Source organism: Bombina bombina, chromosome 3 (genome assembly GCF_027579735.1).
Source record: "Bombina bombina isolate aBomBom1 chromosome 3, aBomBom1.pri, whole genome shotgun sequence".
In the NCBI taxonomy this organism is placed as follows: domain Eukaryota; kingdom Metazoa; phylum Chordata; class Amphibia; order Anura; family Bombinatoridae; genus Bombina; species Bombina bombina.
The window spans coordinates 1144486184-1144505902 of record NC_069501.1 but is presented as its reverse complement, the minus strand read 5'-3'; the positions used below and the strand labels follow the sequence as shown (position 1 = coordinate 1144505902).

The following is a 19719-nucleotide window of genomic DNA, read 5'->3' as shown; positions in this document are numbered from 1 at the left end:
TGCGGCTCTCTCCTGAAGGTGCCTAGTCACCTTCTAAATGTGAATAGTAGTAAAGTGTAAGGAGTGAGCGCCAAAAGGCAGAGGTGGGAGATGAAAAATACTTAGTGTAGAAAGTGGAAGATAAAAGGTTAAAAATGTGTTTAATACATGTTACTGATATAACAACAACAACAATCTATAAACATGATGGGTCTTGATAAAGGCCTTTCCCAGGCCGAAACGCGTTGACATAAAGGGTGAGATATTGTTTGAATACGCTAAATCAGTATTACCACTGTTCTTAGGATTGTTTTCTACTTTTTTCCACAGGTTTTACCACATTTTTTTGGATTTTTTATTTTTTGTTTTGAAATATTTTCCACATCACTGAGGATATTGTGATTTTTGTTTTTCATTTTCACTATCAATTTATTGAATTTTGTGATTCACACTTTATATTTGGAGAGACACTGTCACGTTTTAACACATCCAAATAGGATTATCATCACAACAAGTTTTTGGAATAGCACAGACCTAGGATATATATATTTTTTACACACCGGTGTGTTATTCTTTCAAATTGGACCTTTTTTTCCCATTGGACTTTTTTTCCACATTGGACCTTTTTTCCACATTGGACCACTTTTTATTTTGGTCACCGACCTTTGAACTTTGTTAGAAGTACACCTGGTTCACACACCATTATCATTCATCCAGGACTTCACAGCTTTGTATATCTCCTTCTCATAAGCTTATTGCTTTGACTGTTTTTATTTTATTGTATTTTATAACTGAATTTTTTAACAATTGTTCACATGGATCCATGTTTATAGATTGTTGTTGTTGTTTTTATTGTTATATCAGTAACATGTATTGAACACATTTTTAACCTTTTATCTTCCACTTTCTACACTAAGTATTTTTCATCTCCCACCTCTGCCTTTTGGCGCTCACTCCTTACACTTTACTACTATTTGGTATACAATATATCAGATTATGTATTATCTGATACTGAATATACAATTTTGAATAAGGGATTATCCTTTTGTTTAAAAAATGCACATGATGACTTCATTATACAACAGGATCTAGAGAGATTCTTTAGAAAATTAAAACTTAAGGTTCATTTTTCTGCATTAACCAATATAACAACATCTACTAACATGATTAACACAGATGACATCAACAGTAAAATGAAATTTGATGACCCTAAGAAATATGGTATAAAAACTAAAAGCAAGTTTACACCATCTACACAACATAGTGTTGCAACTTTTTCAAAACTAGTAAATAAAGAAGTAGATAATCTATTAAGGAGAAACAGAAAGAAAAAATTGGTACAAGCTAGAAATGAACAAAATATAATTTCTAAAATTAAAAACAATAAAGAAATTATAATTAAGGAGGCGGGCAAGGGTGGGGCTGTAGTATTGCTTAACAAGTCTGATTATATCAAAGAGATAGACAACTGGATGATATACAAGTATATAAACCCCTAGGGGGAGATCCTACCATCCAAATAAGTAAGGAGATTGAACATATAACAAACCAAGCAGTCAAAATGGGAATAATTACAGCCAAATTTAAGGAATCTCTGATTGAGGAACACCCAGTAAGGCCAGTACTATACATAACACCCAAGATACATAAAGATGAATACCACCCACCAGGCCGCCCTATAGTGGTAGGTGTCAATTCTGTATACTCTAAGATTTCTATATTTTTTGATAAAACACTCCAACCATATTTACCTAATACATCCTCATTCATAAAAGACACTAATGATTTCTTAAAAAATTAAGGGATATTGGATATATTGGACATAAGTGTATTCTATATACATTATATGTCACTAGTCTTTATACTTCCATAAAACATACCAGCGGCATTTCGGCAGTGAGAAATACATTGGAGATGGATAACAAATACAGTAATGGAGAGATCCAATTTTTGATTTATTAACACTCATCCTATATCAAAATTATTTCCTTTTTCAAGACAAGTTCTTTTTACAACAACAGGGTGCTGCAATGGGCTCCAACGTCACCCCAACCTATGCCAATATATATATGTCTCATATAGAGGAAAGATTTGTATATCCACATATGTTGTTTTAACAACATGGTGCCGCCTGGTGAAGATTTATAGATGATATATTTGGCATATGGTTGGGCGACGTTGGAAGCCTATTGACATTTGTAGAGCGCCTAAATCTGTCAAGGGGTTAAAATTTACTCTGAAAATGAGTGAAATAGGTGTGGAGTTTCTGGACACTTTTGTCTATGTAGAAGGGTTTTTTTTAAAAACAGATTTATACACCAAACCAACTGACAAAAATAAAATATTACAGTTTGATAGTTATCATCCAGATAACACATTGAAAGCCATACCTAGAAGTCAATTTTTAAGAGTACAAAGAATTGTGTCAGATAAAGATAGGTGTAATTTAAGGTTAAGTGAAATGGCAGACAAATTCAAAGAGAGGTTACCCTGATAAATTGATCCAAGAGCAAATGGAACTTGTGAAAGCTAACAACCAAGATACTAAGAAAAATAATGACAAAAAGGAAAATAGGATGATATTTGTGACACAGTATAACACTCTAGGTCCTAAAATGTCAGGCATTATTAATAAGTATTGGCATATATTTAGACTGTAATCCTGGGATAGAAGAATTTAAAAATATTCCAATGACAGCGTACAAGAAAAATAGAAATTTGAGAGATCTCTTAGTGAGAGCAGACATAGGTAGTGCAAAAAAGCCACAAAATAAAATAGGATCAGATAATGTAGACTGTTATCCATGTCTCCACTGCAGTCATTGCAATTCTATAATCAAAGGTAAACATTCCTTGCACCCAGCAAATGGAACAAAATATCCAATTAGAAAATACTTAACATGCAGAAGTACATATGCCATATATTTAATTAAATGTCCATGTGCCAGAATTTACATTGGAGAAATGAGCAGAGAAGTCAGGACAAGAATTACAGAACATAAATCTAATATTAGGATGAAAAATAGAGAAGCTCCAGTTTCCTGTCACTTCCTCTCCATGGGACATAATATAAGCCAGTTGCGGTTCCAAGTAATAGATCACATTGATAAACCAAGGAGAAGAGGCGACAGGGAACATATGCTCAAAAAGAAATAAATGTTTTGGATAAATAAATTGAATACTTTAGAACCCAGTGGCCTGAATAAAGACTTTGATTGGTCTTTATTTTTGTAAATAATAAGCAATTCATCAAAAGTTGCATACATTATAGTGAGATCTGTTGTGCTAATATTCTGATTTGTTTCTAATATGTATAGGTAGGTCAGTTTTGTGATTTTAGCATCGTATTTTAATATATACATGTGAAATATATAGGAAAACTGAACAAGGAAAAATAAAACTGTTTATTTCATATTGTATACATGTAATTTTAACAAAACACCACAAGATGGCAATATTGTATAGATAAACTGATGTATCAGGTATAAAAGGCACACCTGTACATAGACAAATTAGACATGATTAAGAACCAGGGAGTGGTTTGAAACGTTGTCGTTTGTTTCATGGACCCTGTAAAAAACAGAAATAAAGGTCTTTTAATTTTTCCTGGTGGCTGGAAATCTACTTATTTACAGAATATGGGAGGGAAAATGTTGAGCATATTTCCAAAAATTGGCAGGTACCATCAGAAATTATACATAAAAGTTTGCAGCAACATTGTCTACCTCATGGCGTGAGTCTCGTACTAAGCTAATAAATAAAACATATATTACTCCTAGTAAGAAAGAGAAATGGGACAACGCTGAGGCCTTATGCCACAAATGTAAAGCTTTTAATGCTGACCTCAGACATTGTTTTGGGGCTGCCCCAAAATTAGGAAATTCTGGTACAAGACTAACGAGTGGTTAAATAAAATTAACCATATACATTTTCAACTTAAGTCAGAACATGTATTGTTCTTCATAGATGGACATAAAATAGGTGCATATATACATATACGTCAATTAAACTCGGCAATAATAGTTGGCAGACTTGATTTTGAAATACTGGAAATCCAGTAAAGCCCCAACTTTATTAGAATGTATTCAAAAACTTAAAAATCAACTGATTATGGAACAAATGGATACATCAATAAACTCAGAAACACAAGTTAACGGTTTCTTGCTTAAATGGCGGAACGTAATTACTAGTTTTCCGAAGGAAATACAACTACAATTAATCTCACCCCTTTGGGGGTTAGTGTCAATGGAGCTTGCTATCGCTAACAAGCAATCTCCAGATTGATAGAGGACAGGACTGACCGTTGTGCAATAGAGGGTGCAGGCGGCGCGGGGCTGGGGTGAGCGGGGACGGGCGTGGGTGGAAGGGAGAGAAAGGGGAATTTTTTTTTTTTTTTTTTTGCATTCTCATGCCCAGGTTGAGGCATGCCATTTTCATTTGTTTTATTAAAAAAAATGTTTTATTGAATAATCTTCAGCTGTGGAAGACTGTTAATAAGTAACCAGAATATGATATATGTCGGAATTTTGTTTTATTAATTTAGAAGTCTCTATTGTTTTTCTCTATTTGTGCTTGAAAAAAAGACCAATAAAAAAAAAATTGGGTCTAGCCGTACTCCACGTTAGTCTCTTCAGTAGGGCAGTGGTGGCTTTAAAGCAGTTAGGAAATTGTAAGGTGGGCCTTGCTGCGTTTTCCTAACATTGTGCTGTCCTAGTATAGAAAGCCAGAGTAGGTTTACTCTGTTCTTTCTTTTTTCTACAGGTCTCTGTGAGGAGCGGCTTCCTCCCACGCCATGTAAGTGGTCTTCCTGCCAGACAGCTAAAAGTGCAGCTAAGTGCCATTTTGTCTTCTGGGGCTAGGAGGCTGGCACTGAATGGGTTAAGTACCCTCTGTACACAAGCTGGGACACTAAATCCTTAGGTAAGGATTTTTTTTATGGCAGTGGGCAGGCACTAATAGTATGTGACATGGAGACTTTAGGTTTAACTTCCTTCATGGCAAAAGGAGGGGGTTAATCTTTTATCGGGACTCGGTATAGAATTTATTTGCTAAAGACGCAAGAGAAGGGTTAGTCTTCCCTTCTTTTATTGCCTTGTCTGTCTGTAGGCAGCAACTCTCAGTCCTAATCGAAGTCTGTTAGGAGGCGTGCTCTTTCTTTAGAGGTGCCATTCACATGGGACTGTTTCAGTTTAATTTCTTCTGCTTTTTAGCGGAGACGAGTGATCTTTATTAATTTATTCTAGCTCTGCAGGGATTATAGGGAGGCAGATGTGACAGTGGGAAAGTGTTTAAGGCAGATAATTCCCTCATTTGCATCCGATAGTGGCGGAATGAAGCTTGATACAGTATATGCGCTTAATTTCCTTGCTGAATTTATGTTCCTGCCTCCTTTTCGTCCTCACAGCGGAGCTGCGCCATTTTTGGTGTTCCTTAAACTAGAACGTAGTCCCACCTCGTTTTCTGGCATGAGAACGGAGCGTCGTTCTAGTTTTGTGATATTTTTTACATTTTGAACGTAGTTTTAAATTTCTACAAAGCAGCTTTGTTCTCTCTTTGTTAAACCATTGCTTGAGTGTATTACAGTGTTTGAACAGCTGCATAAAGTGGGCTGTTCATGAGAGTGTATATTTAATGTTTTCTCATTAATGTTATTATATATCACTTTAGTAGTTGTCATTCAGTTGGTCTTGGGACAGGGATGATTTATGGCTCTGGAGGACAAATTGTTGTAGCATACATTTATGCTATAATTACTTCTGAATAAAGTTATATTTTTCTTTGAGCCTCTTGTTCCTCAGGACAAATTTTTGGACACTTTAATTTGTCTATACAATTTGGTGCTGCATATATTATACAAAGATATGCTATGTACACCCAGTGTGTTGCACTCTGAGTCCCATGTCTCCCAGGATGATGCTGTTTAGGCAGTGTCACAGCTTTCTCCTGTCACGTCCCTAGCCTCTATGGCATCACATTCAGTGCCCTGTGGTTCCTCTCAATCTCCTGGAGAAGTTTTTTTGCCTGCAGAATTTTCGGTTTAAGTATCTCCTGCAATATCTGTGGCATAATCTGTTTTTCCTATACTAAAGGGAAATCACAAAAGGAATATTAGAGATTCAGATTGTAAGGTTTTTGTATCACCTCCTGCTACTTTAGTTGCCTTCCTCATAGGTCTGATGAGGAGAATACGGTGGTAGCCTCTGAGGATGAAATCTCAGATTCGAACAGTATAATTCCTTCATCTGACGCTGAAGTAGTATCTTTCAGATTTTAGCTTGGACACCTTTGTGTATGGTAAAGGAGGTTTTTGCTACTTTTGAGCGACTCTGATACGTCTGTCGTTGTCAACCCTAAGGAATCTAGTAAACTTTATAAATACTAGGATCCTTCTGTGGAAGTTTTTCCTGTTCCAGACCGTGCTAGGAGATTTTTCACAGGAATGGGAGAAGTCAGAGATTCCTTTTTCCCTGTCTCCTGTCTTTAAAAGGATGTTTCCTGTTGCTGTCTCCTTTAAATATCATGACGCACAGTGCCTAAAGTAGTAGGGCATTTTTACTCTGGCTAAGAGTACTACGATTCCTAGAGAGTATAGCTGTTCTTTTCAGGATCAATGGACTAAGCTGGAGGCTTACATGGAAGTTTGTATTGCCACTGGGTCAAGTGCAGCATTTTATTGGTGCAATGCCTTGTCTGGTTCCAATTTGTTGAGACTCCTTTGAAGGAGATCCAGAGCAGAATTAAGGCTTTTAAACTAGCCATTTTTTTTATTTTGGATGCTACCTTATAGGTTAAGTCGGAGCTAAGATATCACGCTTCGCTGTGCTAGTCTGTGGTGCGTTGTAGCTATATGCTTGGTCATTGGATTTTCCTCTGAGTCCAATTTTCTGGCGCTTCCTTCTAGGATAAGACCTTTTGGTCCTGATCTGACAGGAATATTTCTGACATACAGGTGGAAAAGGGTTCTTTCCCACAACAAGACAAGATGAATAAACCTAAAGGAGTTTGCTGCCAATCCGGGATTACCCACGTGGGGGGCTTTATCTCTCTCTCTTTGTCTTTATACATGGATATAAAATGTCCCTGATAGGCTTCATACATCAGGGTTGCTTCATTGAATTCATACCTTTCCTCGCAGAGGCAGGCTCCACCTCTCGTTTAATCTGCAGGCCAGATAACAGGCATTTTTGAAGTGTGTTTTGGGGCCTCTCTGCCCTGTGAGTGATTACCAGTTCCTGTAAGGGAACAGGGTCTAGGATTCTATCCCTTCCTGTTTGTGGTTCCCGAAAAACAAGGAATTTGTTGTCTTAAGGTAGACCTAAAGTGTCTCATCAAGTTGTCTCAGGGTACAGTCCTTCACATGGGAACCTGTGGTTCCATTCTTCCTTTGATCTAGGAGGATCAATTAATGGTGACCGTAGACCTGGAAGACGCATATTTTCAAGTCCCTGAGTTTTTTTACTTTCTGTCAAACCTTTTCAGTTTGTGGTTCTTCCCTTTGGCCTTGCCACGTCTCCCAGAGGGGGCTATTTTAGCAGTAATCAGGTGTCAGGGAATTGCTGTGGTGCCCTTCCTGGACAACATTAGGATTCAGGCGTCATATTTTAAACAAGTTCTTTCATTCGGAAATATTGTTGTTTTTCTTCATTCCCAGGGATGGGAAATGAATCTGAAAATGTGTTCCCTTGTTCCAGCCACTGGGGTAGTTTTCTAAGTGTCCATTTTAGTTTCCCTATCTCTGAAAATATTTTTACCAGAGATCGGAAAAACAAGGATTCTTTCTGCATTTTTCTGTTTGGCCTTCAGTAGTTCAATGTATGGAGGTAATTGGTCTGATGGTTGCTTTATGGGACATCCTCCCTTTGCTCAATTCCATCTGAGAGTCTGCTGTTATGCATGTTCAGATAGTGGACCGGGTATCTTGTGGCTCTGTCTCGGAGGATGGATCTATATCTATCGACTTGAGATTCTTCCCTGTGAATCAGAGAGGGGAATTAGTGGTAGAGCGCTCACTTTGCTTGAAAGAGGTAGCGGGATGATTACCCGCATTCTCCAGAATCTTTTGGTTTTCTCAGGAGCTTCTGTCTAGGGGCACATGCTTCCGGAGACCTTCCTGAGTAATAGTGACCACAGTCGCTAGCCTGTTGGGTTGCTGACTATGGGCTTGGGAGGAGCCTTTTCTCCCTATAATCCTTGGAGTGAAGATCGATCTACTTTGCTTTGTTGCCTTGGCCTCAGTTTTCTTAGCCGGGTTTTCAGGTTCTAGTTGAACAATGTCATCTCAGTGGTTTACATTAACCTTCTGGGTGGAACCTGGAGTTCTTTTGCCATGATTGGCGTGGATTGTTCAGTGGGCGGACGCTCACTTTCTTTGTTTATCCATTATTCACTTTTAAAGAGTGAATACCGGGAGCGGACTTCTTAAGCAGTCACATTTTTCATTCCAGGGAATTTGCGCTTCTCCCGGAGGTGTTCTCCAGGTTAACCCTCAAATGGGGTTGCTGGAGTTGGAGATGGCAGTACACCAAGCTTCCAAGTTGTGTTTTGGGTCAAGAGATCAGCAGGTTGCTCTGCTAAATACCCTGGTGTTCTTTGGGTTTTCAGTCTGTTTGCTCTCCCTCCACGAGTCATTTCTCGTATTAAATGGGAGTGAGCATAGGAATTTTAATAGTTCCTGCATAGTCGCAAGATCTGGTATTCAGACTTATCAGAGATGTATTTCTTCCACCTTGGTGGTTGTTCCTGAGGTAGGACCTTTTATTCTGGGTCTATTTTTTCATCCACTTTCATTTTCTCTGAAGCTTTCTGCTTGGAGATTGTATGCTTAGTGTGTTTTTTCTGAATCGGTCATTGAGACCATGATTCAGGTTCGCAAACCTGTTACTGGTATCTTTTGCCATGAGGTATGGCATAAATTCCCTGATTGGTGTGAATCCATGGACTACTCTTGGAAGTAGGGTCAGGATTTCTAGGGGGTTTGCCCTTCTCCGGGACGGTCTGGAGGACGGTTTGTCAGTCAGTTCTCTGAAGTGTCAGATTACTGCTTTTTCCTTTTTTTACACAAGTGTCTGGCGGATGTGCCAGATGTGTAACCTTTTGTCAGACCATGGTTAGTATCAGTCCTATTTTAAAGTCTGTTGCTCCTCTCAGAGCTTTAACCTTGTTTTAAGGTTTTGCAGCAGGCTCAGTTTGAGCCATAGCATTCCAAAGATTTTAAAATTGTATCCTTTCTGTGTCCTCACTCTTGTCTCTTGAGGAACGGGTGTTCACAATTTGGATGTTGTGCGTGCTTATTATTTGTTGTTCTGTTTCTCTTGTTAAGTGTGTTCAGTCCACGGGTCATCCATTACTTATGGGATATATTCTCCTTCCCAACAGGAAGTTGCAAGAGGATCACCCAAGCAGAGCTGCTATATAGCTCCTCCCCTCACATGTCATATCCAGTCATTCTCTTGCAACCCTCAACAAAGAAGGAGGTCGCGAGAGGAGTTGGAGTTTTTACTTAATTATTCTTCAATCAAAAGTTTGTTATTTTAAATGGCACCGGAGTGTGCTGTTTTTCTATCTCAGGCAGTATTTGGAAGAAGAAACTGCCTGCGTTTTCTATGATCTTAGCAGGCGTAACTAAGATCCACTGGCTGTTCTCGACATTCTGAGGAGTGGGGTAACTTCAGAAAATGGGAATAGCATGCGGGGTCTCCCGCAAATGAGGTATGTGCAGTACAATATTTTCTGGGAATGGAATTGACTAAGAAAACACTGCTGTTACCGTATGATGTAAGTACAGCCTTAAATGCAGTAGTAGTGACTGGTATCAGGCTGATAAATGTATGCACAGTAGAGTTATTTTCTAGGGACTAGAATTTGACTGAAAAAATACTGTTAATACTGATATAATGTGTGAGCCTTAACTGCAGTAGAAGCGACTGGTAGCAGGCTTAGTAATAACTTTACACAGCATCTGAAATGTTGTTTTTTAAAACGTTTACTGGCATGTTAATCGTTTTGTGAGGTACTTTGGTGATAAATCTTTTTGGGCATGATTTTTTTCCACATGGCTAACGTATATTTCTGCATAGAAACCGTTATATCAGGTCTCCCACTGTTGTAATAGGAGTGGGAGGGACCTTTTTTTAGCGCCTTGTTGCGCAGTTAAAATTCTAGCACAGTCTTCCTGCTTCTTCCTCTTTGATCCAGGACGTCTCCAGAGAGCTCAGGGATCTTCAAAATTCGTTTTTGAGGGAGGTAATCAGTCACAGCAGACCTGTGACAGTGTGTTTGACTGTGATAAAAGCGTTAAATCTTAATTTGATATCCGTTTTTGGGTACTGACTACTGAGGGGTAAATCATCCTTTTGCTAATGGGTGCAATCCTCTGCTAATTAATACTTTTAAAGAATTGTTGACTATAACTGAATTAGTTCTTTGTTATTCAACTGTGTTTTTTAAAGAAAAGCGCTGCAGCGTTTTTTATATTGCTTGTAAACTTATTGAAAGTATTTTCCAAGCTTGCTAGCTTCATTGCTAGTCTGTTTAAACATGTCTGATACAGAGGAATCTGCTTGTTCCTTATGTTTAAAAGCCGATGTGGAGCCCAATAGAAATATGTGTACCAATTGTATTGATATTACTTTGAATAAAAGTCAATCTGTACCGATAAAAGAAATTATCACCAGACAACGAGGGGGAAGTTATGCCGCCTAACTCTCCTCACGTGTCAGTACCTTCGCCTCCCGCTCGGGAGGTGCGTAAGATTGAGGCGCCAAGTACATCAAGGCCCTTACAAATCACTTTACATAATATGGCTAATGTTATGAAAGAAGTATTATACAATATGCCCGAGTTAAGAGGCAAGCGCGACAGCTCTGGGTTAAGGACAGAGCGCGCCGATGACACAAGAGCCATGTCTGATACTGCGTCACAATTTGCAGAACATGAGGACGGAGAGCTTCATTCTGTGGGTGACGGTTCTGATTCGGGGAGACCGGATTCAGACATTTCAAATTTTAAATTTAAGCTTGAGAACCTCCGCGTGTTGCTAGGGGAGGTGTTAGCAGCTCTGAATGATTGTGACACGGTGGCAATCCCAGAGAAATTATGTAGGCTGGATAAATACTATGCGGTACCGGTGTGTACTGACGTTTTTCCTTTACCAAAGAGGCTTACAGAGATTATTAGCAAGGAGTGGGATAGACCCGGTGTGCCTTTTTCCCCTCCTCCGATATTTAGAAAAATGTTCCCTATAGACGCCACCACACAAGACTTATGGCAGACGGTCCCTAAGGTGGAGGGAGCAGTTTCTACTTTAGCCAAGCGTACCACTATCCCGGTGGAGGATAGCTGTGCTTTCTCAGATCCAATGGATAAAAAATTAGAGGGTTACCTTAAGAAAATGTTTGTTCAACAAGGTTTTATATTACAGCCTCTTGCATGCATTGCGCCTGTCACTGCTGCAGCGGCATTCTGGTTTGAGTCTCTGGAAGAGGCGATTCGCACAGCACCATTGGATGAATCTTTGAGCAAGATTAGAACCCTTAAGCTGGCTAATGCGTTTGTTTCGGATGCCGTAGTGCATTTAACCAAACTTACGGCTAAGAATTCCGGATTCGCCATACAGGCGAGAAGAGCGCTATGGCTTAAATCCTGGTCAGCAGATGTAACTTCTAAGTCTAAACTACTAAACATTCCTTTCAAAGGGCAGACCTTATTCGGGCCCGGCTTGAAGGAAATTATTGCTGACATTACTGGAGGTGAGGGCCACACCCTTCCTCAGGACAGGGCCAAATCAAAGGCCAAACAGTCTAATTTTCGTGCCTTTTGTAATTTCAAGGCAGGAGCAGCATCAACTTCCTCCGCTCCAAAACAGGAAGGAACTACTGCTCGTTACAGACAAGGTTGGAAAGCCAGAAAGCCTACTTCCGCCCCTAAGACAGCATGAAGACAGGGCCCCTTTCCGGAGACGGATCTAGTGGGGGGCAGACTTTCTCTCTTCACCCAGGCTTGGGCAAGAGATGTACAGGATCCCTGGACGTTGGAGATTATATCTCAGGGATACCTTCTGGATTTCAAAACTTCTCCTCCACAGGGGAGATTTCATCTGTCAAGATTATCAACAAACCTAGTAAAGAAAGAGGCATTTCTACAATGTGTACAAGACCTCTTAGTGATGGGAGTGATCCACCCAGTTCCGCGAACGGAACAGGGGCAAGGGTTTTATTCAAATCTGTTTGTGGTTCCCAAGAAAGAGGGAACCTTCAGACCAATCTTAGACTTAAAAATCTTAAACAAATTCCTAAGGGTTCCATCGTTCAAGATGGAAAACATTCGGACCATCCTACCCATGATCCAAGAGGGTCAATATATGACCACAGTGGACTTAAAGGATGCCTACCTTCACATACCGATTCACAAAGATCATTATCGGTACCTAAGGTTTGCCTTTCTAGACAGGCATTACCAGTTTGTAGCTCTTCCCTTCGGGTTAGCTACGGCCCCGAGAATTTTTACAAAGGTTCTGGGCTCTAAGACCACGAGGCATAGCGGTGGCTCCGTACCTAGACGACATTCTGATACAAGCGTCAAGTTTTCAAAATGCAAAGTCTCATACAGAGATAGTTCTAGCATTTCTGAGGTCGCATGGGTGGAAAGTGAACGTGGAAAAGAGTTCTCTGTTACCACTCACAAGGGTCTCTTTTCTAGGGACTCTTATAGATTCTGTAGAGATGAAGATTTACCTGACGGAGTCCAGGTTATCAAAGATCCTCAATGCTTGCCGTGTCCTTCACTCCATTCCAAGCCCATCAGTAGCTCAGTGCATAGAAGTAATCGGCTTAATGTTCGCTGCAATGGACATAGTGCCATTTGCGCGCCTACATCTCAGACCGCTGCAACTATGCATGCTAAGTCAATGGAACGGGAATTACTCAGATCTGTCCCCTTTGCTAAATCTGTACCAGGAGACCAGAGATTCTCTTCTCTGGTGGTTGTCACGGGTTCATCTGTCCAAAGGAATGACTTTTCGCAGACCAGATTGGACGATTGTAACAACAGATGCCAGCCTACTAGGCTGGGGAGCAGTCTGGAACTCCCTGAAGGCTCAGGGATCGTGGACTCAGGAGGAGAGACTCCTCCCGATAAACATTCTAGAATTAAGAGCAATATTCAATGCTCTTCTAGCTTGGCCTCAGTTAGCAACACTGAGGTTCATCAGATTTCAGTCGGACAACATCACGACTGTGGCTTACATCAATCATCAAGGGGGAACCAGGAGTTCCCTAGCGATGTTGGAAGTCTCGAAGATAATTCGCTGGACAGTCTCACTCTTGCCACCTGTCAGCGATCTACATCCCAGGCGTGGAGAACTGGGAGACGGATTTTCTAAGTCGCCAGACCTTTCATCCGGGGGAGTGGGAACTTCACCCGGAGGTATTTGCTCAACTGATTCGTCATTGGGGCAAACCGGATCTGGATCTCATGGCATCTCGCCAGAACGCCAAGCTTCCTTGTTACGGATCCAGGTCCAGGGACCCGGGTGCGGTGCTGGTCGATGCACTAGCAGCCCCTTGGGTTTTCAACATAGCTTATGTGTTTCCACCTTTTCTGTTGCTACCTCGACTGATTGCCAGGATCAAACAGGAGAGAGCATCAGTGATTCTGATAGCGCCTGCGTGGCCACGCAGGACCTGGTATGCAGACCTAGTGGACATGTCGTCCTGTCCACCATGGTCTCTACCCCTGAGGCAGGACCTTCTAATTCAGGGTCCTTTCAACCATCCAAACCTAATTTCTCTGAGGCTGACTGCTTGGAAATTGTACGCTTGATTCTATCAAAGCGTGGGTTTTCGGATTCGGTTATTGATACATTAATACAGGCTCGGAAACCTGTTACCAGAAAAATTTACCACAAGATATGGCGTAAATATTTATATTGGTGTGATTCCAAGAGTTACTCATGGAGTAAGGTTAGGATTCCTAGGATATTGTCTTTTCTACAAGAGGGTTTAGAAAAGGGCTTATCCGCTAGTTCACTAAAGGGACAGATTTCTGCTCTGTCTATTCTTTTACACAAGCGTCTGGCAGAGAATCCAGACGTCCAGGCTTTTTGTCAGGCTTTGTCTAGGATTAAGCCTGTGTTTAAAACTGTTGCTCCTCCGTGGAGCTTAAACTTGGTTCTTAAAGTTCTTCAGGGTGTTCCGTTTGAACCCCTTCATTCCATTGATATTAAGCTTTTATCTTGGAAAGTTCTGTTTTTGATGGCTATTTCCTCGGCTCGAAGAGTCTCTGAGTTATCTGCCTTACATTGTGATTCTCCTTATCTGATCTTTCATTCAAACAAGGTAGTCCTGCGTACTAAACCTGGGTTTTTACCTAAGGCTGTTTCTAACAGGAATATCAATCAAGAGATTGTTGTTCCATCGTTATGTCCTAATCCTTCTTCAAAGAAGGAACGTCTTTTGCATAATCTAGACGTGGTCCGTGCCCTGAAGTTCTACTTACAGGCAACTAAAGATTTTCGACAAACTTCTTCTCTGTTTGTCGTTTACTCTGGACAGAGGAGAGGTCAAAAGGCTTCGGCTACCTCTCTCTCTTTTTGGCTTTGTAGCATAATACGCTTAGCCTATGAGACTGCTGGACAGCAGCCTCCTGAAAAAATTACAGCTCATTCCACTAGAGCTGTGGCTTCCACCTGGGCCTTTAAGAATGAGGCCTCTGCTGAACAGATTTGCAAGGCTGCAACTTGGTCTTCACTTCATACTTTTTCCAAATTTTACAAATTTGACACTTTTGCTTCTTCGGAGGCTGTTTTTGGGAGAAAGGTTCTACAGGCAGTGGTTCCTTCTGTTTAATGTTCCTGCCTTGTCCCTCCCATCATCCGTGTACTTTAGCTTTGGTATTGGTATCCCATAAGTAATGGATGACCCGTGGACTGAACACACTTAACAAGAGAAAACATAATTTATGCTTACCTGATAAATTTATTTCTCTTGTAGTGTGTTCAGTCCACGGCCCGCCCTGTCTTTTTGAGGCAGGTTCTAAAATTTAAATTATAACTCCAGTCACCACTGCACCCTATAGTTTCTCCTTTCTCGTCTTGTTTCGGTCGAATGACTGGATATGACATGTGAGGGGAGGAGCTATATAGCAGCTCTGCTTGGGTGATCCTCTTGCAACTTCCTGTTGGGAAGGAGAATATATCCCATAAGTAATGGATGACCCGTGGACTGAACACACTACAAGAGAAATAAATTTATCAGGTAAGCATAAATTATGTTTTTTTGTTTGTTTTCTCTGTAACAGAAGGCTACTGCTACTTCTCTTTTCTCTGGTTAAGAAGTTTAATTTGTTTGCTTTTCAGACTGCGGGGCTGCAGTCTTCGGAGAGAGTTATGGATCATTACACGAGGGCTCTCTCTTCTTCTTGGGCTTTCAAAAATGAAGCTTCTGTGGAATAGATTTGCAAGGCTGCAACTTGGTTTTCCTTACATATTTTTTCCAATTTTCTTTAAATTGTATACTCTTGTTTCGGCTGAGGCTTCTTTTGGGAGAAAGGGTTATTCAAGCGGGGTGCCTTCTGTTTAGGTCTGCCTGTTTTGTCCCTCCCTATTCATCTGTGTCCTCTAGCTTGGGTAATGGTTCCCAACAGTAATTGATGAAGCCATGGACTCGCCATATCTTAGGAAAGAAAAGAAAATGTATGACTACCTGATACATTTATTTCCGGATATGGTGAGTCCACCGCCCCGCCCTTTATTTTAAGACAGTTATTTTTTTACTAAACCTCAGGCACCTCTACACCTTTGTGTTACTCCTTTTTCTCCTTTACCTTTGGTCGAATGACTGGGGTTTGTGGGAAGGGAAGTGATACTTAACAGTTTAACTATGGTGCTCTTTGCCTCCTCCTGCTGGCCAGGAGTGATATTTCCTACAGTAATTGAAGTAGCCGTGGACTCCCCATATCCGGAAAAAAAAAATGTATTGTGTAAGCATACATTTTCTTTTTTGTTCCTTAGTCCAGGGTTCTTCTAACTCCCCCCCCCCCCCAAGATCTCTTGCCATCATACCACATACCTTTGTGACCCTACTTTTATGCTTGGTTTGAACATTTCTGAAGTAATATACAAGATAGCTGCAATTTTTGGCAAAGTGACTAAAATATGTGCATACTTTTATTCCTGATAATATCAAACTTGTGTTTTAAAAGGTAATAACACACACACACTCATACAATACACACCCTCTCATACAATACACACCCTCTCATACAATACACACACTCTCTCATACAATACACACACCCTCTCATACAATACACACACCCTCTCATACAATACACACACCCTCTCATACAATACACACACCCTCTCATACACCCTCACATACAATACACACACCCTCTCATACAATACACACACCCTCTCATACAATACACACACCCTCTCATACAATACACACACCCTCTCATACAATACACACACCCTCACATACAATACACACACCCTCATGCACTCTCATACAACACACACACACCACACGCACTCTCATACAACACACACATTCTCATACAACACACACACAACACACGCACTCTCATACACACCACACGCACTCTCATACAATACACATACTCTCTCCTAAAACACACACACAATTTGCGACCCAGTAAACATGGTGGTGTGACCCAGTAAAAATCTAAGAAGCCTTCTTCCGCTTACACATAACTTAATCCGCCAAGTCAGATTCTTTTGTGGTAGAAAGTAGGTTATTCCTTTCTAAAATGCGTCCTAGTCGCAGTATGTCCAGAATCTCTATTTTCTAATTATGTTTGATTATGGTTACAGTATGGTCTCCAGGCAAACTTTTTCATTCCACTAGATTGTTTTCACTTGGGAGTCTTTTAAATTGAGGTGTCTGTTATCTAGATCGCATAGCAGCAACTTGGTATTTTGGTATCTGTTTTTGGATAGTTTTTGACAGGAGAGTGCTTTAGTCTTAGTGGCTGGTCAATAGGTGCCTTCCTAAATCTTTATCCCACCCATTATTTTGTGAAGTCCACAGCTTGGGTATTAGATCTCAGGAGTAATGGCTTGTGGACTCTCACCACCTTAAGAAAGAAAACAAAATGCATGCTTACCTGATAAATTAATTCAGTCCACAAGACCCACCTTTTATATTTTTCCAGTTTGCAGTATGCACTTGCTTTGTCCTTTTCATACTTCTCTATTATTCTCCTTTTCTCAGCTAAACGTTAGACTGAGATACCAGTTTGGTGAGAGAGATTCAAAGCTTGTTGAATGTGGAGTACCTTTGCTTCCTCCTAGTGGCCAGGAGTTAAATCCCAGGAGTAATGGCTTGTGTACTCTCACCACCAAGAAATAAATTAATTTATCAGGCAAGCATATTTTTTACTGTTACTTCTATTAATCATTTTTGTGCATAAAGTTTGACTTCTTTATATAATTTCATTAGGGTTTGCTTAAACAGACATTCGAAACGCCTGTATTACCTAGATATACTCTGCCATCCTTGCCTAATCCAGGACAATTATTTGCAGTGAGCATTACACACATACAAACACCTAATGAGGTAAGTGCCATTAAAAAAACAATTTCTCTTAATAATTAATATGTAAAAAGTTTGTGTTAGGTCAATATGTTGATTTAATTAGACAAAAAAGGTTGACAAAATAGTGTTTATCTGCTTTTTATTAGGCTTGCCTACTTTTGTGAACAAAATCTTCTCCCCATTAGCAGGCACACAAAATGCTCTATAAAGATCAAATTTAAAATTTGTTTATATAGTTGTATACATTTTTTTTTTCCGTCATGTGACAAGAATGTACATTTTCTTAAATAAGATGGGGAAAGTTCACTATCCATAATGTGGGATATAGTTCCCCTCCACCAGGAGGAGGCAAAACAACATTTCTCTTGCAAGGTGTATCCAGTCCACGGATTCTCATTCCCTACAGGAAGTGGCAAAGAGAGCACACAGCAAAGCTGTCCATATAGCTCCCCCTCTGGCTCCGCCCCCCAGTCATTCTCTTTGCCGCTCTAACAAGTAGCATCTCCACGCGAGGGTAAAGTGAATGTGGTGTTAGATTTGTAGTTTTTATATCTTCAATCAAAAGTTTGTTATTTTTAAATAGTACCGGTTTGTGCTATTTACTCTCTGGCAGAAATATGATGAAAGCCTTTGCAGGGCTGGAACAAGGGTAAACAGGCCAAGAAGCCTGCAGCTGCTACTAAGACAGCATGAAGGGGTAGCCCCCGATACGGGACCGGATCTGGTAGGGGGCAGACTCTCTCTCTCTTTGCTCAGGCTTGCGCAAGAGATGTTCCCGATCCCTGGGCATTAGAGATAGTTGCTCAGGGATATCTTCTAGAATTCAAGGGCTCTCCTCCAAGGGGAAGGTTCCACTCTTCTCGTTTGTCTACAGACCAGACAAAGAAAGAGGCGTTCTTATGCTGTGTAGAAGATCTACTCAAGATGGGAGTGATATATCCAGTTCCAATTACAGAACAAGGACTGGGTTTTTACTCAAACCTGTTTGTGGTTCCCAAAAAGGAAGGAACTTTCAGACCAATCCTGGATCTAAAAATTCTAAACAAATTCCTCAGAGTTCCATCCTTCAAGATGGAGACCATTCGGACAATCTTACTGATGAACCAGGAAGGTCAATATATGACTACCGTGGATTTAAAAAAATGCGTACCTTCATATTCCTATCCACAAAGATCACCATCAGTTCCTAAGGTTTGCTTTTCTGGACAAGTATTACCAGTTTGTGGTCCTTCCCTTCGGGTTGGCCACCGCTCCAAGAATTTTCACAAAGGTGCTAGGGTCCCTTCTAGCGGTACTAAGACCGCGGGATATTGCAGTAGCACCCTATCTGGACGACATCTTAATACAGGCGTCGTCTTTTCCCAGAGCCAAGGCTCATACGGATATTGTTCTGGCCTTTCTAAGGTCTCACGGGTGGAAGGTGAACACCGAAAAAAGTTCTCTGTCCCCGCTCACAAGGGTTCCCTTCCTGGGAACATTAATAGACTCGGTAGAAATGAAAATATTTCTGACGGAGGTCAGAAGGTTAAAGCTTCTAAGTACTTGCCGAGCTCTTCATTCCATTCCTCGGCCATCTGTAGCTCAGTGCATGGAGGTAATCGGATTAATGGTAGCAGCAATGGACGTAGTCTCTTTTGCTCAAATTCATCTCAGGCCACTGCAATTTTGCATGCTCAAACAGTGGAAAGGAGATTATGCAGATTTGTCTCCTCAAATCCAACTGGACCAGAAAACCAGAGATTCTCTTCTCTGGTGCTTGTCTCAGGATCACCTGTCGCAGGGAATGTGCTTTCGCAGACCGGAGTGGATCATTGTAACGACCAACGCCAGTCTGTTAGGCTGGGGCGCGGTCTGGGCTCCCTGAAAGCTCAAGGCCTATGGTCTCGGGAAGAGTCTCTTCTCCCGATAAACATTTTGGAACTGAGAGTGATATTCAACACGCTTCAGGCATGGCCTAAACTAGCGGCGGCCAAATTCATCAGATTTCAGTCGGACAACATCACGACTGTAGCGTACATCAATCATCAGGGGGGAACAAAGAGTTTCCTAGCGATGAAGGAAGTAATCAAAATAATCAGGTGCGCGGAGGATCACTCCTACCATCTATCTGCAATTCACATCCCAGGTGTAGACAACTGGGAGGCGGATTTTCTAAGTCGTCAGACTTTTCAACCGGGGGAGT

The 19719-nt window shown here is 40.8% G+C and overlaps 1 protein-coding gene across 1 annotated transcript in view; it reads left to right on the top strand.

The window, feature by feature from the left end:
- RNF17 (ring finger protein 17) overlaps window positions 1-19719 on the top strand; it is a 514511-nt gene that overhangs the window by 396514 nt on the left and 98278 nt on the right. The window contains exon 14 of the mRNA XM_053705579.1: window positions 17442-17558. Within this exon, the coding sequence (XP_053561554.1) occupies window positions 17442-17558 (117 nt within the window). The remainder of the gene's footprint in view (window positions 1-17441; window positions 17559-19719) is intronic.